The sequence below is a fragment of the Littorina saxatilis genome, linkage group LG5 (assembly GCF_037325665.1).
Source record: "Littorina saxatilis isolate snail1 linkage group LG5, US_GU_Lsax_2.0, whole genome shotgun sequence".
In the NCBI taxonomy this organism is placed as follows: Eukaryota; Metazoa; Mollusca; class Gastropoda; order Littorinimorpha; family Littorinidae; genus Littorina; species Littorina saxatilis.
In genome coordinates, this window is record NC_090249.1 from 56,921,418 (window position 1) to 56,943,560 (window position 22,143).

Consider the following 22,143-nt stretch of genomic DNA (forward strand, 5'->3'; position numbering starts at 1 on the left):
TATTAATAAAACTGCACATTTATGTAAAAGCAGCGGTGCCCTCAACCCCTTCCCCCTCCTATCCCCCTCCTATCCTCCAATACCCTCTTCCCCCTCCTATCCTCCAATACCCCTTCCCCCTCCTATCCTCCAATACCCTCTTCCCCCCACCACCACACACATTTTGGTTACACACAGTAGTTTATAACAACCAGTGACCTCTTCCTAGAATTGCTAATTCAGCAGAGATGAATCTTTTTTCAAGTACCTGTACTTTACAAAAAAACATGTAATTGTCATGATCAAGAATATTTGAATATGTCCATTCTTGTAACTTTACAAAACTGCACAGAGTCCATTCATGTAAAGTTACAAAACTGCACAGATACCTGTTGTTTCAATACATGGTTACATCTGACCATAATCTTATAGTTTATACAGTATCTACAAATAATAATTACATAATGCCCAATGGATGTACAATTAGGTCCAGATTTGTACATGTATTTTAATCTGTGTTAATGAAAAACGAACCCAGACTAATGATTTCAACTTTAAGTGCTGAAACTTGTTTGCAAGTATGGGTGCTGAAACAGACACATAGAATTATGTATATTGTCAAAAATATGAAAAAAGCAACTGAAAGTAAAGTTATTTCAGAGCATTTACTTTAAATGCATGACATTGAAAAGTACATTTCTGTCAAGACTTGTTATACTGTACTAACATTTGAATGTATTGGACCAGGTACATGTATCATAATAATGACATAAAACATGTTCTGTGAGTCTGCGCGTTCAGTAGTCCATGTCCCTCACTGATGCATGCCCGCAAACACACACACACACACACACACACACACACACACACACACACACACACACACACACACACACACACACACACACACACACACACCTGAAAACACAATAAAATCTATGTACACACAACAAAAACATCATTGTAAAACAAAAATAAAGATGAAAATGCGTAACTACAACATTCTTGTACGTCACATAGTAGCACCGTCTACAGTACCCACTACATCCAGAACTATCAACCACCACCACCTTATACCAACCTTTTATCATAATTATCACAACGAGCTAATAACTAACAGAGCACAACCGATCAAAAATACTTTTAACCCATAATAATGTACTGAATAAGAAACCAAAAATAACAATTGTATAGTTAAAACAAAGCTTAAAACACTTGATCCTGCTCCTTAAAACAGACGACGGAAAAAAGTTTCACAGGATTCAACAAAAACAATGTTCGTCATGACAAACGTTTAGTACCGAAAAGACTGCAAGAAAAACAAAAAGTCCCTATATTTTAGCAACCTGAGAAACTTGCGCTCAAAGAAAGCTAAATGAAAAACTGTAACCAGCACTGAAAACTTTGGGCACTGCTTTAAATTACACTGATCATTGTTTCCATGCAACTTTAATTTGGGTGGTGTACATTTGATCAGTCACGAACACCAAAAGAACTTTGATAAATGAACAAAATTAAATTCATCAAGGCTGGATTAAAAAACAAAAACACAGCACTTGTGAGCCATTCAAGATGAAGTCATCACAAAATGTAAAATGAAGATTCTCTTTAATTTGCCCCAAACACTGAGATCAATCACATGATTTCTCCTTAAAAGAAACTAACATTAACTAAACAAAATAAATTAAATCAACGCAAATCTTTCAACAAAATCTGATCCCACTTGACTTGTTTATACTATTTTTGTGACAAAAATACAAATGTCTGCATTCATCTTGTTGTAGCAGCTTTTTCAAACATATCCTTTTTTAGATCCCACTTTCTCTTTCAAATCAAAATCCATTTTTCCTGCTCCCACATGACATGAAACTTGACTGATGATTTCTCCCCCCAAATGCAATGCAGCACACACAGACACACACAACGGACTCCTGACGGGTCGACATGATGGTATCAGGTGATTTCTTTTTGGGTTGGAGGTCGAGACACCACGTTCCTCTTGATGCATTCCGCTAACCAGTTGATTCCTTCATATACACCATCTCTGTTGAATTGTTAAAATAATAACAATAACATGACTGACAGTTCTTAAAGGAAATATTTTTGGTCTTGGAAAAAGTAGAAGAATATTTTGATATGCTGTCAAAACAGGCCCTTCTGTAACCTTGCCACACACACATGGAGGAAGAGGGGCAGGAGGGGGGGGGGGGAGAGAGAGAGAGAGAGAGAGAGAGAGAGAGAGAGAGAGAGACGGTGAGACAGAGAGAGAGAGAGAGAGAGAGAGAGAGAGAGAGAGAGAGAGAGAGAGAGAGAGAGAGAGAGAGAGAGAGAGAGAGAGAGAGCGAGAGAGACAGAGAGAGAAACACACACACATATACACACACACACACACAGCAAACTTCAATGAAAGGCCCCTATGAAGCCCCTATGACCTAACACCCAACTATAAATTCAGCTGAAAACAAACCAAAACATTTGAAAACTATTGCTGTCACATATTCAAGTGTATTAAAGACAAACAGAGACATTTTGCTAGGAATGAGCAAGCGTTAAAGTCATCATACCCTCTCAGTGCTGAGACGGCTTCTGTGCTGCAATCCCGATCACCCACAACTTGAGGTATGGGGTTGAACACGTCTTTCACAGACCCCAAAGACATGCAGCCCTGCAAGTTTCAACAAGACAATATGATGAATATCACTTTCACTTCCATATCCATTACATGTACTTCATAATCCCATTGCTGGGATTAAAAGTTTTGTCATCATTTTCACCAGTTTTCATTCACAAGCACCTGGGAAATAAATCTCATGTTCCCCAGGCAATAAATCCCCGGTTACCATAGTTGCAGGAAGCAGGTTATACATGGATAATCAAAAGCAAACCCAATAGAAACGCTCGGGGATTCTTCGGCTCTTTTCATTGGCGTTTCCCCAGACCTAAACAGACGACACGACACTGCTTTGCAAAGTTCCACAAACAAACTGGCAAACTGGCAAAAGTAAACAAAAAACAAAACTACTTCATGAAAGGTCATAAATTTATCATAAACAAATGAAACCTACCGATATGTTTTGTCTAATTCTTACAAAGTCATGGAGTGCGTGTATCTGTGTTTCGATACACAGACGTTCGGAGAAACACGAACGTCAATTTCAAGTCAAACCAATTGACCTCTGACACACACATTTTGCACAAGACGTTGTATCAATAAACGAAGCGCAAATAAGAAATAATAATAAAAGCAAAGAAAATAGCAACAAGACATGCAAACATCTAACAAAGCCCAGCAAGCAGAATGACAGGTCTAATGAAAAACAAAGAGGCACTGAGTCGGAAAGAAGATCGCGATTTTTTCCTTCGCTGCACGACGTAAATCTTCTGTGACCTTTGACCCAACGTAGCTTCCACATTCGATCACTAAGCTTAATATTTACAACTGAAAGCCGAGGGGGTGGAATACCGAGATGAACCTACAGAACTGTGCATCCTCAAACCTGACATATTCATCCCAACATTTTATGAACTCAAAAACACAGAAAGTTGCTTTCACACGCCAGCTTTGATTGCCAGTGATTATCAAAATGGAACTCGTGTGGTTATCAAAACAATACTCGTGTTTCAAAGCATGGCTCCCTGTGTTGATTGTGCACTTATTTTCTCACTACCAAAATGATGACAAAAACGATGTTTGGTGGTTTGTTGTCAGACCAGCTTTTTTGTCGGTCCTCGGGGGGCATATCGACTTTTGTTTCATATTTATTGACCGCGCTCGGACCGACAAAAAACCAGGTCTGTCAACAACCCATCAAACATCTTATATTGTCTGCAAGAGAAAAATCTGAGAAACAAATACATTATCATTTTCATGTCTTTTACCTTACTTTGCTGTTGTGGTCATAAATTCAACCAAAACATTATTAAATTGATGTGCACTGTTCTTGTTATGTCACAGAAAGATCTTCTGTGAGTCTAAAGCAAATTTGGGTCGCTTCGTCCCAGTAGAAAGCTAGCAGCAACAAGAGTCGCGCTACCCACATATGTGTGAATATTTAGGTGTAATCAGTCACCAGCACTTACGGCAGAATGACCAAGGTCGTTTTACGTGCCACTGTGGTGACAGGGGGTGGGATATGAATATCGTCTCTGAGTCTACACATAAAGTTGACCCGTGTCTGTTCCAGCCTGGATTCTTGCACTGTTCTTGTTATGTCACAGAAAGATCTTCTGTGAGTCTAAAGCAAATTTGGGTCGCTTCGTCCCAGTAGAAAGCTAGCAGCAACAAGAGTCGCGCTACCCACATATGTGTGAATATTTAGGTGTAATCAGTCACCAGCACTTACGGCAGAATGACCAAGGTCGTTTTACGTGCCACTGTGGTGACAGGGGGTGGGATATGAATATCGTCTCTGAGTCTACACATAAAGTTGACCCGTGTCTGTTCCAGCCTGGATTCGAACCTGTGACTCAAGGATCACAAGTCCAGCACTCTAGCAACTGAGCTACCAGGCCCCCACCCATACTTTAAAAAAGGCCATAGAAAAGTCAGCAATGTGTCTTCTTAAACAGTCTGATCTCTCGGGACTGATGATACCAAGAGGTTAACACACTAACAAGGAGACAAAGAAACACATAAAAAAAAAATCAAAAAAAATCACACCAATGACCAATCCCACACCTAAATCGATGAGTTAGAGGAGGACTGCATCTGCTAAATATGGTGAAAACAAACAAAGCCAGAAACTGCTAGTACTGAGTACTCACTTCTATTCACAATATTAATCTGATACTCACTACGAGATAATTTTCAATTACTAAACACACTAAGTCAAAATTTATTTTTCAATTACTCAACACACTAAGTCAAAATGGATTCGGAAAGTCCTCCACTGAACCACGCTGAAAAACCAAGTTTGGTTGTTAATGTTAGAAACGTTCTCCTTTAACTGGGTGGTCATACCAGCTTTAAAAGTAGCAAGATTTGTGTTAAGAGTCATCTTGTTTGCAAAATGGTAAGCACAGCCACACACACTGTCCAAAACAACAACTCACTTGTAAGTCCTGTTTGTTTGCCAGTAGCAGGAGGGGCACACCGTGAAGTGAAGAGTTGACTACCATCTTGTCTGTACCACACAAAACACAAACGTCTCACTTTTCTTTCTGGTCTGGATCACAAACATACCTGCAGCTAACTTATGCCTCAGTTATAGTCTCACACACACACACACACACACACACACATGCACGCACGCACACACACACGCATGCACGCACAAACACAATTTCTGAATACAATAAAGACATGTGTTATAATAGTAATCACACACATAACTACATGTACCGTAAATACATAAATACACCTGGCTAATGCTGCTCTGGAGTTTTGATTCTTCTTCTTCTTCTTCTTCGTTCATGGGCTTAGACTCCCACGTTCACTCATGTTTTTAGCACAAGTGGATTTTTACGTGTATGACCGTTTTTACCCCGCCGTTTAGGCAGCATACGCCGATTTCGGGGGAGGCATGCTGGGTATTTTTGTGTTTCTATAACCCACCGAACTCTGACATGGATTACAGGATCTTTTCCATACGCACTGGGTCTTGTGCTTGCGTGTACACACGAAGGGGGTTGAGTCACCAGCAGGTCTGCACATAAGTTGACCTGGGAGATCGGAAAAATCTCCGCTTTTAACCCACCAGGCGGCAGCGACCGGGATTCAAACTCACGACCTCCCGATTAGGAGGCCGACGTCTTACCACCACGCCACAGCGCCCGTCCGAGTTTTGATTCAAAATGTACAGACACACCCATACATGTATACATCTACACACAAAGACAAACAGACAGACAGACCCACACAGATCTGTTATCCAGAAAAATATACGCACCGAATGCTGCTTTGGACTCCTCAATTCTCTCTCTGTCTGATGAATCGACGACATAAATGATCGCATGGGACTCTGCATAATACTGCAACAGAAATAAATTCTAAAATTAACAAACATATTTTCTTCAAGATCAGTCAACTTTTTGCCTTTTACACACAAATAGGCTTATATTCTATAAAGCGGTAGGGAAGCACATTCTAAAAAGAATTGCTTATTAACTAAACACACTTTAACATCGATAAACATGATTGTTTTATTTTATCTGAAGCATAAGCACTTTAAACAATTAGGATAGAGTATTATCGTTTGTAGGCAAGGCTGCCATTTTAGTATGCAAGTGTAATATTACTAATAAGAAAGGGTTTAACTAAACCAAAGGAAATTTCAACTCAAAAGTGCTCCGACAGATTTAAACCTGGAGTACTCCATCAAAATAAAGAGTGATTAAACAGCCTAACTGCACACTAAGTGGTAAACCATTTCATTGAAGGGGAGTGGGGGGGGGGGGGAGTGTAAACAAACAAATAACACAGTCAGGTGCTGTTGTTTACCTTGTCCCATAATGACTGCAGTTCTTCCTGTCCACCCAAATCCCAAAAGTTGAGTCGTGTTTTTCCAAGGTCAATTTTTCCAACTGTAATACAAAACACAATGATATTAATTTTTGACAACAAATAGGACATACACCCAAAAGACAGTTACTGTCAATCAATTAATCAATCAAATATCTTGAATTATTGTGAAGACAATTCGCGGAACTTTATTCACAAGCAAAAACCATTACAATTATATCAATGTAGCATACAGGCTTGTTTGCAAAGATCCCATTACAATTATATCAATGTAGCATACAGGCTTGTTTGCAAAGATCCCATTACAATTATATCAATGTAGCATACAGGCTTGTTTGAAAAGATCCCATTACAATTATACCAATGTAGCATACAGGCTTGTTTGCAAAGATCCCATTACAATCATCTGGACCTCCTTACACGTAGAGCGATTGGCAATGAAATACATTGTACCTCATGAAAAAACAAACGAACAAAGAAACAGATAAGACCAACATTAGGCCAAAAAAAAAAATTGTCTGTTTAGGGTAACATGACCAAAAAAAGTAGGGTCGGTAGGTAGGGTTTTTTTTTTGTTTTTTGTTTTTTTTTGTTTTGTTTTTTGTAAATGCTATGTTGGCTGAACATTCACTTCTTATATTTGATGAATACATGTTTCAAAACTAACGTATAAATAAAACAGAGAGAAAGGGAGAGAAAGAAACGCCAAATGTCTTTTTTTAGCATTTTTACCTCTTTTTTTCCTTTTTTTTTTTTGAAATCAAAAAAAAGTTTTTGGGTCGGCGCCAAATCGATAGGGTCGGTCGGGTTACCCTAAACAGACAATTTTTTTGGGGGGGCCTTAGGTTGCTGCATGTTTTCTCACAGAATGCCCAAGACACCTTCTCTCGAATGTGTAACTGTCAATAACTAGCTTAGTATCTCTGTTGATGACATTAGGTTGCTGCATGTTTTCTCACAGAATGCCCAAGACACCTTCCCTCGAATGTGTAACAGTCAATAACTAGCTTAGTATCTCTGTTGATGACAATGGTGGACTGGGTGGCCGAGTGGTAACGCACTTGCGCTTGGAAGCGAGAGGTTGCGAGTTCGACACTGGGTCAGGGCGTTAGCAATTTTCTCCCCCCTTTCCTAACCTAGGTGGTGGGTTCAAGTGCTAGTCTTTCGGATGAGACGAAAAACCGAGGTCCCTTCGTGTACACTACATTGGGGTGTGCACGTTAAAGATCCCACGATTGACAAATCTTTCCTGGCAAAATTGTATAGGCATAGATAAAATGTCCACCAAAATACCCGTGTGACTTGGAATAATAGGCCGTGAAAAGTAGGATATGCACCGAAATGGCTGCGATCTGCTGGCCGATGTGAATGCGTGATGTATTGTGTAAAAAAATTCCATCTCACACGGCATAAATAAATCCCTGCGCCTTGAATATGTGCGCGATATAAATTGCATAACAAATTTAAAAATCCCTGCGCTTAGAACTGTACCCACGGAATATGCGCGATATAAGCCTCATATTGATTGATTGATTGAATGACAATTCTTTATTTTACGAGGGTAACAGAATAAGCATTGGTATACTCTTTTGCACCTGGCCCTCTTTCTGGTGTGGCAGTTCAGGAAGTGTTTAATTCTAGATAAGAGATACACTTTTTTTGACACCACTTTACTAAGTGGCTCTATGTGGGTTGACCAAGACAAGTTGTTATCAATATTAACAGTAGTAGTTATTATAGTAGATTTAGTCCCTCTTTAGGGCGAGGGCCAGATGCAAAAAAGTATACCAATGCTTATTCTGTTACCCTCGTAAAATAAAGAATTGTCATTGTCATTGTCATTGTTTGGTGTGGGCTGTTCTTCACTACACTTACTGTTCAGTCCAACTGTGGTGGTCACCTTTCCAAGATTCATGCCTTTATAGCCTTTGTTAAACTTGGTCTTTGTCTGTTCCAGATAGGTCTGTTCAAAACATGGGCACAAAATATGATATGCATGACTATTGTTATTTTCTTAAGTAATAAATTCAAGAAAAACAACAACCGCAGATTGCTGTGAATTAGATATCAATCATGCAAACAACATAAAGCTTGTCATGAATGGGGAAGTTTAAACATTTTCACTTTTTAAATTCACTAGCCCAAAGATTATCCACTTGCCCAAAACATCAAAATAATTCAATTTGTAGGCAAATAAGGGAAGTTATAGGCAACAGATCAATTGTTCTCTTGTTACATAGATCTATGATGTAACTATTGCACTCTTATAACACATAAAATAGAGGATAAATAAGGGTGCACGAAATACATCATAGCTGGCTCTACTTTCTGTCGTCCTTGACATTCCAAAATGCACATGTACCTATAGACCGGATGTGCAAGGGGTAACCACGCTTTTGAGAACTTGCGCGAGAGTCGTTCAGTGTTATACTTATAGCTGAGTTTTAGTCTCGACTTGCCGAGACTATCATCGTAGCGTCATAGATTTCATGACATCTGTTGTCCATCGCGTCATATTAAGGGGACGTAATCTGTTATGTTTCCTTTTATTCGCTGTTCTATTTCTCTCTTGTGATCAACATGACAAGCCGTGTGTGTTTGAGTGTGTGTGCTCGTGCTCTCAACTAAAACAAAAGTCAAACTAGCAATTGTTAAAAACCCAGTCCGTCCGACCAGCACTGCTATGTTCAGACAATGCTCATGTGAAGTTACAGCGTGCCCGGTACACACGCCCTTATCGGTACATCATCGACTACGAGTGTTCTCTGGACAAGCTGTTTAATGCATTTTGCGAGTATTTCTAGCTCTTCTGCGGTGCAGTAGACCCTATAGACGATGAAGGTGTCTAAGATCCCAGGAGATGCGTGTGTAACCACTAGGTATTCAGTCAAATCCGTGTAAGAGGCTTTCAACTGACGGGTACAACCAAGCCACCATTATGCACCGACTTGACATAGAAAGTGACAGATTTTGTGTCGATTACCTATACCAATGCATGTGAATACAAATTCAAGAACTCACCGTTTTTCCAGCATTGTCCAGTCCCAGGATAAGCACAAAGAACTCATCCTTCTGGAACAAGTACTTCCACAGACCTGACAGCAGGGTGTACATCTGCAAAATAATTGTACTTTGTACGTTGTGTAAGTTTTTCCCAGTGTACATACATGAATGTGTGTATACTAGGAAGACTTAACTCTCCCTCATGCACGCAGATATTATTGCTTCCTCTTCCTAGTTATCTGTTAATACTTTTAATGCCTTAAAAATGTGTGTCCCTATTTTGGGCGAGGGCTAGACCTATGCAAAAAAAAATATGAAGATGCTTATTCTACTACCCTTGGAAAATAAAGATTTATCTATCTGTCTGTCTTTCTATTATACACACAAACATAATCTATCTCTCTCTCTCTCTCTCTCTCTCTCTCTCTCTCTCTCTCTCTCTCTCTCTCTCTCTCTCTCTCTCTCTCTCTCTCTCTCTCTCTCTCTCTCTCACACACACACACACACACACATACGTACATTCTTTTTCACCTCCACACCATCTCTCTCTCTTTCTTGTGCTTTTCCCCTGCAGCAATCATATGTCACGTACATGTATGTATTACTCCAATAACAGAAACATCTGTAAATGATTGAATATATTTCTTCTCCCATATTAATTATAGAAACATGTTATCAGATTAGGTTCTAGTAGCTTACATGTGCTCCAAAAATAAGTTTAACACCTTTCAATTAATACACTATTAGGCCTAAAAAAAATAGGTGTGGTTACGGTAACCCGACCTACCTTATTTTTAGGGGCCGACCCTATAACTTTTTATTACATTTGTTGGCCTTACTCCTGTTGCTTTGAGGATAACTCTTTAAGTACTCATACTGTATTGTAGGCTCCTAATACCAAGAATAAAATCTCTCTGTGTGGTTTATGTGGGATTGGAAATATGGGAAATTCAACTTCAGTTGCATGGGGGCAGCTGACTCAGTGAAAAGGGGGAAGGGGGGCTGATATGTGAGATTTGTGAGATTTATCATGTGATTTCCTACGCGTGTCTGATGACTCAGTGGCTCTTTCAGGCCAGGTTAAAAAAAAGAATAAAAAAAGGAAAAAAAAGAGATTCCCTCTGACTCTTCTGTCTTCAGTATCCGTGCTCAATCACAATGTTTATCAATATCAGTAAAAATACTAAACGGCAGGGTGTTGTCCTGTTGGATGGAGATTTGTCGAGGCTGGGGAAGTTAGACAACAACACGAATTATTTCCTCTTTACTGGACTGGAAACCAACGGACAACCCAGACCGCTGTGCTGGAGAACGATTTTTCGTGAAACGAAAAGCTATTTTTAATCTTGACAATGACACATTCGTAGCTGACAAAATCAGTGTTTTGATAATTGATTTCGCGTCTGTTACCGATCCACTGAAGACACATTATGTCTTACCACTTACCTTTTCCGTAAGAGAGACAACCTATCACATTCCCCAGAAGTTGTTCAGTTTAAATGGACCAATACAATATTTTTCCGTCTGTTTGTTGTCTGATTTTTCTGCCTTCTGCTACTCACAAGGGATTATGGAAGGGACGTCACTCTACAAACCGGAAATGGTTGGAAGTCGGTAGTTAATTATTTCCCCTGGTGCCCGCAGATGCGGGGGAGGAGGGTTGAAGATGCGGGGGAGGAGGGTTGAATATAAAAGATTTGCTGCAAGCTGGAATAACACGTTAGCGAAAGCAATATACCTACACTAACAATCATAAGTACTTGCAGCAAAATACTTCTGTTAGATCTGCAAACTATCCCAGATCGTTTCAAAGATCCTATCACTATCACGGCATCATGTAGTAGATAGGCTACTAAGTAGAAATCCAAAACAAAACAAATTCAGAAAAAACAAGTCGCGTAAGGCGAAATAACAACATTTAGTCAAGCTGTCGAACTCACAGAATGAAACTGAACGCAATGCTTTTTTCACTAAGACCACATACTCGTAGTTTCGTCAGTCCACCGCTCGTGGCAAAGGCAGCCGTGAAACCGACAAGCCGTGCAGAATAGTGCGGTAGTGGTCGCGCTGAGCAGGATAACACGCTTTTCTGTATGTCTATTCTTTTTAGCTTACTGAGTTTGTTTTTAATCCAAACATATCATATGTTTTTGGAATCAGGGACCGACAAAGAATAAGATGAAATTGTTTTTAAATCGATTTCGGAAAATTAATTTTAATCATAATTTTTATATTTTTAATTTTCAGAGCTTGTTTTTAATCCAAATATAACATATGTATATGTTTTTGGAATCAGAAAATGACGAAGAATAAGATGAAATTGTTTTTGGATCGTTTAATAAAAAAATAATTTTAATTACAAGTTTCCGCTTTTGAATGACCAAACTCATTCATTAGTTTTTAAGCCACCAAGCTGAAATGCAATACCAAAGTCCGGCCTTTGTCGAAGATTGCTTTGCCAACATTTCAATCAATTTTTACAAAAAGCCGGATATGACGTCATCAAAGGTATTTATTGAAAAAAAGAAAAAACATCCGGGGATATCATTCCCAGGAACTCTCATGTCAAATTTCATAAAGATCGGTCCAGTAGTTTAGTCTGAATCGCTCTACACACACACACACGCACAGACAGACACACACACACACACACACACAGACACACATACACCACGACCCTCGTCTCGATTCCCCCCTCTATGTTAAAACATTTAGTCAAAACTTGACTAAATGTAAAAACAGCCACACAGAATGGTTAGTTAATGCAACATTTCATTCTTGTTTTGTTTTGTTAAAACATAAAATTAATTAAACGTTCTATTCTTGTTCTGATTTATTGACGGCATATACAACACATTTGGGTGACAGCTCGGTTAAAAAAAAAAGTTTCATGCTTAAGCCCTATCTCACTGCTGAAACAACACGACGAAATTATATTTATTTGCGTAGTTCTCGAGAGTAACTGATTGAACAACAACCACCCAAAGCTGAAATCCCAGCGGAGAATCACTGCCACAAATGAGCCCGCACAGGTAAGAGGATTGAAGTAACTTTTGTACATTTATTTGTTTTGTATCAAACTGTAGTTGTGTCCCTTGGATCGCATGGTCATCGTTGATGTCGACGACGGCGACAACAAGACCAACAACCAAGCAAACCAACCTACACTGAGGCAGACGTGGACACACTATTAACTATGCTTGGGCGATGGGGCGGGGGGGGGGGGGGGGTGTGGGAGTGGGGGATGCAGCTTCTTCCTGAAGGCTTTTTATCCTGTTAAAAATCAACGTTGGCCTATGTACAATTATGAAATTATGAATGAAATAAAGGTAAGAAGAAAGATGGAGGGAAAGTGTTTCTTTTTCGTTATGAGTGTTTCGTCTTGTCGACAATTGAATGGTCCGTAAACGTGCCTTTCTTGGTTTTTTATTTAAAGCAATAGGGCCTATTTAGGGGAAGCTCGCCTAATATGGACAACTTTTTGTATCTACGTCATACGGGAATCCTTTGTTCGGTCGATTTAGCCAAATTTCTGATTTTGTTCACCTGTGGGTGTCCCCCATCTACCAGTGTTGATTTCTTGATGTGCTGCAAAACTGTAAGTTGACTTTTTTCAAGTTTGTGTAACTGTGGACAGCAACAGGTGAATGAGAGAAAGACTGATTGGCAGGGAACTGTGTCAGTGAGTGGTATGTTTTTTTCTTCAGCCGAGGTGATTTGACTGTCATAATTGGTCAATTATTTTTTTATCATTATAAGGTGTCACATTGATCATGTATTCACTTTTGGTTTTGGGGGGTATTTTACTTAAATGTGTGTGTGCTAATGTGTATAATTTTATCATCAACATGGTATCTTTGTGCAAATCAGAAGACCTGTGATCAACATGACTACTTTGAAAATTTGAAAAAAACCCACATTGATTTGAAAGCAGCTGCAAGTCTTGGAATAAAACCAAAAGTGGAATTCAATGCTTTATTTGTGTTGTTTATTCATTTACCTTTCAGAATATATATACTTTTATTGTTGTTTGGGCAATAACAAAGTCTCCAGAATTGTTTGCAAATTATTACCCATTTGTCGGCAAAACTCCTAGGCAAATAGGTTTTGCCTTTAAAGCTGAAGTCCTAGGCAGCGAAAGGGTTAAAGAAAGTGTCCGACACCCCATTTGATCAACTCCAAGCCCAAACGGACAAACTTTGTTACGTCAAAATGCAATGGGCCAATGATCGATAACTCAGGTACGGCTTGACTAAACCCTGTTTTGGGTAAGCTTGTGTGGTAACCTTTTTAGTACATATATTTTAACACGTGCAATATATCTAAGAAACAAAGGGACGTAAGCTTTCTAAATGAATGTGACATGTGCAACAAGAGACAGTGAGAGTTACGCGGCGGGACAACTGTCTTGGTACCTGAGAGAACAACAAGCGTTGCAATGAACAAGCGACTTTCATCATCAAATATGATCATATTTTATTTCATCCTTAGATAAAACGTGTTATATATCACAGAATATGTGAATCCAAGTGTTCTTGTTCTATAACTGATTACACCTGCCTTGTAAATAGGCACAAATGGGGGGGGGGGGGGGGGGGGGCGGGGGGTTGGTGTGTTAGGGGTTGGTACTGGGTGGTAAGGGAAAAATGACTTCGATAACCTGTATGGGCAGAAGGGAGAAAATAGGCCTGTAAGAGGCATGTTTTCAATGTTATTCGGCCTTTTATCAAATACAAATGCATCTTCGTTATTCTCGGGTACCAAACGTTATTATTGTTTTTAGAAAACTAAGCGTAGAACGTAGCAGAAACATACAAACATGCCATAGGCTTAACTACATTTAGAATATCTGGATTTTAGGTTTACCGAAACCACTCTCAGTAAAGGCAAGCCTTCAAGCATCTCAGGTAGCACTCAGAACTTGTGACCTTGAACGATATCAAATTTTCCATGGCCGTAATCAATGTTTGTTTACGCAGCACAGGTCAGCGGCGTTGCCATAGCAACGGAAGGAGCCCACACAGGTGCAGGCAGTAACCATCATGACAGCTTCACAAACCACAGGTGGGCGCGTCCCTTGTGACGCAACGTTATGGGAGACAACCGTGAGAATCTCGCTCGGCGGTCAGGGGTTACGTGCCCTTGGCTTGTGATTGCTTGTCCAATGATACCGTGAGGGTTCTTACGACACAGGGGGGACAATTCCTTGCTCTATCAAGGCGCCGTAATTATCGGCCCCTGTCTGTGTGGTTTCTGCCGTCAAACATAAGGTTCAAAGCGTACGGGACCTGACCTATCACTTCCGTACACAATCACTTTTCGAGACAGTGTGACAGAAAGGCGGCGACCATCAACCACTTTGGTCTGAATTTTATCACTGTCTTTAGATTTTCACTGAGATTGTCTCCCGTCACGGTGGGAATGTCCAGAGACGGTTGAATCATTCGTAAGGTACACTAAGCACAGTGAATTCCGATCCATGTGAAATTTTTCTAATGGTCCAAATTAGGAGCGGCTAAATGACTGGTCTGTGGGCTACTGGTCTGTTGGGTACAAAGGGAAATCATTTACATTACATACCTGCCTATTATTTAGGTAACTGTGCTGGGGAAGAAGTTCGTAGAATTCTTCTTCTTTATTTGGTGTTTAACGTCGTTTTCAACCATTCAAGGTTATATCGCGACGGGGAAAGGGGGGAGATTGGATAGGGGAAAGGGGGGAGATGGGATAGAGCCACTTGTTAATTGTTTCTTGTTCACAAAAGCACTAATCAAAAAATTGCTCCAGGGGCTTGCAACGTAGTACAATATAATATTATGACCTTACTGGGAGAATGCAAGTTTCCAGTACAAAGGACTTAACATTTCTTACATACTGCTTGACTAAAATCTTTACAAACATTGACTATATTCTATACAAGAAACACTTAACAAGGGTAAAAGGAGAAACAGAACCGTTAGTCGCCTCTTACGACATGCTGGGTAGCATCGGTTAAATTCTTTCTCATCCCAACCTTCTTCTTCTTCTTCGGCGTTCCAGGATTTTTGGCCTCAGGTCAGACTTCAAGTTTTGTAGCTTGAATAAAGCTATAGTGGTCAGGATCAGGGAGTCTTTGGTGCCCCAGAGTTACCAATATGGGACTCCCCCTAACCCGCGGGGGGTGTTCGTAGAATCTACTGCTTTTCAGTTAGTGGTTGTTCACCCCTTGCCCACTCCTGTTGTTCCTACAATATATATTGAATTGATCTTTAAAGACTGTTCCCACCTCGCACCCCCCCCCCCCCACCCACCCCCCCCCCCCCCACCATCCTCATCCTGTACTGCTGTAAATACCACGTCACATTCACCTGGTTCATCTTCTCAATGCATTGTTGTTCTCAGGCCTCGGTTTCGGCCATTGACGCATTTTCGTTCTCTGTATGTGCGGGTGCGTGTGCGCGCGCGCGTGTGTGTGTGTGTGTGTGTGTACGTGCGTGCGTGCGTGTGTGTGTGCGTGTGTGGTGTATGTGTGTGTGTGCGTGTTTGTGTGTGTGCGTACGTGCGTGCGTGCGTGCGTGTGTGTGTTTTGATCTGACGCATTGTTCTGGTTAAAACAAGATTTTATTTAATTTAAACATGATACAATGATAAAACGAAAAACATTAGGGACACAAACTCAAGCGAACACATTGTTCTGATCCCTGGCCTGTCGACCATCCGACATGTTTTGGCATATAACAGGTCATCTGACAGAACAAAATGTTTCTGTAGTCTTCACTCTTGGTTTTTGGACCTTTATCTATTTTCAATCCAGCTCGGCTGACCTATTTTCCTCAGAACCATGGTACAACGCTGCGAATGTTCTTTTGCTAACTGGCTTACTCCTCCTGACAATACCGGCCTACCATACATGCTATCATCTCTTGCTCCAGTTTGACAACATTAGCCTACCATTTGTGCTGATCTAAATCCCCAACCACGCTATCATCTCTAGCTAAACTTTGACAACATTAGCCCACCATTTGTGCTGATATCTTTTGGTTTTTTTAACTGATCTACGACTCCAACGCTATCATCTCTAACTCAAGTCGGACAACAAGTTTAGTGACAACAGTGGCCTACCATACCTTCTGATGTATGGCTCCAGCCTGACAATTCCGGCCAACCATACATGCAGAAGTTGCGTATCTTTCGGAGCGATGCCCAGGTGTACGGATGCTCGTAAATCCGGCGCTAATCCCAGCCTGTAGGGATAAGACGTTCCAGCGTCAACCATGCGTAACTTTGCGTGTCTGCCTCACTCTCCACGCCCGAGGGAACACGGACATGAAAGGGGTGGGATTACCTGAAGATGGGTCAGGAAGAATGAGTGAAGCGACCTGGGTTTGATAATCATATGCACACTTTTGACGTAGATCTGATCATCATATTCAAAATTTGGACAAAGTGCGGGTAATGTTATGTGCACGATTTTAGCGGATAAGGTTTTCTTCTTGCATTCTTTGTGTGCGTCGTGATGGTGGTGTTGGATGTATGTGTGCGTCGTGATGGTGGTGTTGGATGTATGTGTGCGTCGTGATGGTGGTGTTGGATGTATGTGTGCGTCGTGATGGTGGTGTTGGATGTATGTGTGCGTCGTGATGGTGGTGTTGGATGTATGTGTGCGTCGTGATGGTGGTGTTGGATGTATGTGTGCGTCGTGATGGTGGTGTTGGATGTATGTGTGCGTCGTGATGGTGGTGTTGGATGTATGTGTGAATCGTGATGGTGGTGTTGGATGTATGTGTGAATCGTGATGGTGGTGTTGGATGTATGTGTGAATCGTGATGGTGGTGTTGGATGTATGTGTGCGTCGTGATGGTGGTGTTGGATGTATGTGTGAATCGTGATGGTGGTGTTGGATGTATGTGTGCGTCGTGATGGTGGTGTTGGATGTATGTGTGCGTCGTGATGGTGGTGTTGGATGTATGTGTGAATCGTGTAGTTATGTTGTTGTTGTTGGTTTCGTTGGTGTTTGATGTAGTCCTGTGAAATGGTGGTGGTGGCGGTGATGGTGTGTGTGTGTGTGTGTGTGTGTGTGTGTGTGTGTGTGTGTGTGTGTGTGTGTGTGTGTGTGTTAGTGTTAGTGTGTGTGTGTGTCAGTGTGTGTGTGTGTGTGTTAGTGTTAGTGTGTGTGTGTGTGTATGTGTGTGTGTGTGTGTGTGTGTGTGTGTGTGTGTTACTGTTAGTGTGTGTGTGTGTGTGTGTGTGTGTGTGTGTGTGTGTTTTACATGCGTTACTGACAAAGGCTCCTTAATTTGCATCCATACAAAATCAACAGCTAAGCTGCTTTCCTGTACAGACTGAAAACTTATCACTTAAAGGCACAGTAAGCCTCCCGTAAACCATCACAGATACGGTCAGGCTTTTACACACAGTACAAACACCCTTTCGTTTAAACACTCACCGCTTGAGAACATCCCAGGTACCCTACGTAAAGAGCGAGCTATTTTCAAAGAATATATTTTCGTGGACCGTTTTATCGGCAAATCAGGCGCCTCGTTTTGGCGCTAGAACTAACTTTTAAAATCTAGATAATAAATTGACAGCTTGTTACACAAACATTCTTAAATCATAAAAGAATTCTTTTTTCATCAAGACAAGATCAGTACAATTCGAATTTCTTGTAGCATACGACGGTTGTGCCTAGCGCCCGTTCCTCTGAACAGTCACAATGAGGCGTACATGAAAAAGGGAATCTTTTATGATTTAAGAATGTCTGTGTAACAAGCTGTCAATTTATTATCTAGATTTTAAAAGTTAAGTCTAGCGCCAAAACGAGGCGCCTGAATTGCTGATCTATTATCCACGAACATAAATTCTTTGAAAATTGCTCGCTCTTTACGTAGGGCACCTAGGATGTTCTCAAGCGGTGAGTGTTTAAACGAAAAGGTGTTTGTACTGTGTGTAAAAGCCTGACAGTATCTGTGATGGTTTACGGGAGGCTTACTGTGCCTTTAATTATTTTTGCAGTTTGACACGGGTGTCAACATTCAGCGAAAACACCCTTTTCAGGTGTGTGTGCAGGTGTAAGAACGAATATACATCAACAGGTATAGAAAACAGGTGTCCACCTCTTTGCATCAACAAGATTTATAGGTATATTTTTTACGCAACAAAATAGTTTCAGGACATTTATTATCTTCCTGCGTCACTGTCGTCAGAAATGTTTATCGGTGTTCACGAGGCGCAATTTTATGGGACCTTTCATAAACTCTTAATCCTTCCCCGTATATATATATATAGAGCGCATGACGCAGAGTTAACAGATCGTGTATCGTCCATCCCAAGTGCAGTTACTGAGATTATCATCACTTTACATGAGCAAAAGCTTAGTCGTGTACGCAAGAGCAGTTTTAATGGTGGTTGTGTATTAAAGAGCGCGTATACTACGAACAAGATTTTGAAGATTGCTTATGTGCCCATCCACTCCCCAAGTCATGCCCCGCTAGCAATTACTCCGTCAATTCATCTGTCTGTCTCTTTCTGTCCATCCGTCTGTCTCTCTTGTTTTAGATTGTTGCATTGACATTTTGTTTTGATTTGTATGAAACTCCTACAGCAAAACAAACACACACACAACCCAACCAACCAATCAACTAACCAAACAAACAAACAAACGAGACTCATAGACCGCTCAAGTGCTCAATCTCAGGGCACTTTTAAAAATGAACATTAGATATTAGAATTCAACGCTTCACACATAAAAATAGTTGAAGCAAATACGTATTACTCATGAGCATATCAAGTAACAAGCCTATGTAAATATACAGCTGCATGCCATAAATTAAATCAAACTTAAAAATGTAAAATATGCACATCAAGCAAAAAATCAAACAAGCAGCACTGCCAACTCACCCCATGAAAGACAGACTGTGCCAACCAACAATAAGGAAGACTGAAGAGAGGAAGCTTCATCCTCCTTGGAAAGGAGACACCAAGATATCCTGGACCAACAACCCAAAGATGTCCCCCAATATCTTGAAAACCCAAGCTGGAGTGATGAAGGAAGACCCCAGATATGCTGCAGTATTCCTGGCGTTGGCAAGAAAGACTCCCACAGCTGTGCTGAACTGAAGTCTCTCACCATTGAACACATCCACAACTCCTACCCCCAACGCCAATGGACTCATGTATACACTGACGGATCTGCCGACCAGGCTGTCAGAAGTGGTGGTGCCGGAATCTACATAAAGTACCCAGGAGGTCGAGAAGAAGAACACATCTCCCTCGCTACCGGCCTCTACTCCACCAACTTCAAGGCTGAAGCAGTATAGCGCTCCAGACAGGTGCAGCCCACATCGAGGACAGTCCACTCTTCTCCAACAACGTTGTGTTCTTCAGCGACGCAAAGTCAGTCCTGCAGGCCTTAGACACTGCCAGAGACAAAGAACTGAATGACCTGTCATCCGCCTTGACCTCCCTGTGCAGAGCCCACACAGTCGTGCTGCAATGGGTCCCCTCTCACTGCAACATACTAGGCAACGAAGCCGCAGATACTCTGGCAAAGGAGGGCACTACGAAGGACCAGAATGACAGATCAACCACCTTCAAAGAAGCCAAGACCATCATCAAGGCCAAGCAACACAAAAAGTGGTTGCAGCAGCACCCACACTACAACAAAAACGACGCCTTTCACCTGCTCACAAGGTCTGAGCAGGTCCTCATATTCAGGCTGCGGACAGGCCACAACCGAATGAACTACAACCTTTTCACCAAGTTCAGAATTGGCCAGTCAGACCAGTGCCCTTGTCAAACAGGCAGCATGACAACGGAACACCTGCTGCAGACTTGCCCACTACACGATGGCCTCAGGAGCCAGATCTGGGCGGAGGCGACCACGGTGCAAGGGAAGCTCTATGGCAGTCTGGACGACCTACAGCGCACGGCAACATTTGCGCGGGGAACCGGCGTTTCCATCTGAGTGATCGAAAAGAAGAAGAAACAAGCAGCCAACCTATATGAGCACCTATACGTACACTCAGGCCGATCAAAGCACGCGTTCCAGAATTGTCTGGTTACGTGTGAGCTCGTTTGCCCATTTGGGTTCCCCACACTATACTCTGAGAGCATAGTCAGCTTCACTCCGCTTTCGTTGAGTAGGTATGCTGGGTATTTTCGTGTTTCCATAACCCACCGAACTCTGACATGGATTACAGGATCTTTTCCGTGCGCACTTGGTCTTGTGCTTGCGTGTACACACGAAGGGGGTTAAGTCACTAGCAGGTCTGCGCATAAGTTGACCTGGGAGATCGGAAAAATCTCCACTCTTAACCCACCAGGCGGCAGCGACCGGGATTCGAACTCACGACCTCCCGATTAGGAGGCCGACGTCTTACCACCACGCCACTGCGCCCGTCCACGTTCAAGCAAATACAGATCAACTGCGACATGAAAAGACATAAAAACAAATCAGGCGTACATAATTATCTTTCATTACAACTTTAAACAGACGCCACACCCATGCATCGAATTCAATCAAGCATAAATGATACCATTAGCATACTCAACCAATAATTCTACAAGATATAATCCACAACATGACCCATGTAAAATGACGTAAAATATTTAAAGAACAAAAAACACCCAGACAAAATAAACAGCCGACCATCATCTTATCCAAAAACTAAATAACTGGACGTTCCAATAACCTACAATTCTTGTTTAAAAAAAATTGTGATCAATATCTAACCAAACATTCTTTGATAAGTGTCTTTTCGAATGCAAATAGACGGTGTTCGGTAATAACTGTCGGGTTTGTTGGATTGTGAAAGAGTGAATACTCTTGCAGTGAGTCAAACTATCCCACGTGACGTTATAGGCCAGTCACTAGCGAGGGGTGTGTCTGAAACACGTGTAGAAAGCTTGCCTCATTAAAAGCAAGGGTATTCACTCTTTCACAACCCATACAAACCCGACAGAGTTATTTCCGGAATTCCTCTATATTCTCGCGAAAATCACACTCGAATCACGCATCACGTTCCAGCCTCAATTAAGCAGTCTGGTTGTATATCTTGGGAGCCAAATATAGATGTGAAAGGGTACGTTGTCACTGAGAGAGAAATCTGTTTACAGAATTGGTTCTTTTGTACATTACGGGTTTATGTTTTGTTTTGCCTTTTGTTTGTTAATAACCCGATCATTGACAGCATCCCAAATAATGAAGGTATGGTTTTTTTCTCTCTCATTCGCTTCGTTTTTGTCAACAGTATTTTGTTTTCCTTGTTCTATTCTGTTTTGTTCTGTTTTGTTCTGCTCGTGTTGCTGTTTCTGTCACACACACACAAAAAGCTTGATCGAGGGCCACGCTTTTCTGCCACGCGAATGTCCAAAACTTCTTCTTCTGCGTTCGATATTTATGGCCGTCATATATCGTCAGATCGGTGGCTGCCATGAAGTCCGCAGTCTTCAGCAGTTCGGCAGCGGGTCTCCAGAGCTTGGTGCCCTGTCCAAAACTAATTCGTAAAACATTTGCAGTTTTTGACTCCTTGCATGAGTATTGTTTCTAACGGATAGCTGCCCAAGGCATGACTGAAATCTATAGGGGCTCCGTCCTCCTTGACGCGACAAGTTCAGTAACTTTAATCACTTCATGCATGCGTATCATGTCCAGACTTATAACTAAGAGTTTTTGCTTCTGTTTTTCTTCTATACTGCAGGACAGCGTCTGCGGAAGGTAAGAA

At 41.3% G+C, this 22,143-nt stretch overlaps 1 protein-coding gene across 1 annotated transcript; it reads right to left on the minus strand.

Annotated features, from left to right (window-relative positions):
* Positions 1-1,570: 1,570 nt before the first annotated feature.
* Positions 1,571-11,010, minus strand: LOC138967506 (ADP-ribosylation factor-related protein 1-like). The gene is made up of 8 exons (XM_070340068.1): positions 10,889-11,010; positions 9,461-9,553; positions 8,315-8,402; positions 6,419-6,501; positions 5,868-5,949; positions 5,032-5,102; positions 2,544-2,644; positions 1,571-2,023 (listed from the first exon to the last, which is right to left on the minus strand). Exons 2-8 carry the CDS (start codon positions 9,551-9,553, stop codon positions 1,933-1,935), a joined length of 609 nt encoding a protein of 202 aa, XP_070196169.1. The 5' UTR covers positions 10,889-11,010; the 3' UTR covers positions 1,571-1,932.
* Between the last annotated feature and the right edge of the window lie 11,133 nt (positions 11,011-22,143).

Bases quoted from the DNA above. Each gene is read 5' to 3' on its own strand.
- LOC138967506 (XM_070340068.1), bottom strand. From the start codon at position 9,553: ATGTACACCCTGCTGTCAGGTCTGTGGAAGTACTTGTTCCAGAAGGAT. The intron at 5,950-6,418 runs GTAAACAACAGC...TTTCTGTTGCAG, and splicing joins TGCAGTCATTATGGGACAAG to TATTATGCAGAGTCCCATGC. The intron at 5,103-5,867 runs GTGCGTATATTT...TGTGTGGTACAG, and splicing joins GGAGTCCAAAGCAGCATTCG to ACAAGATGGTAGTCAACTCT.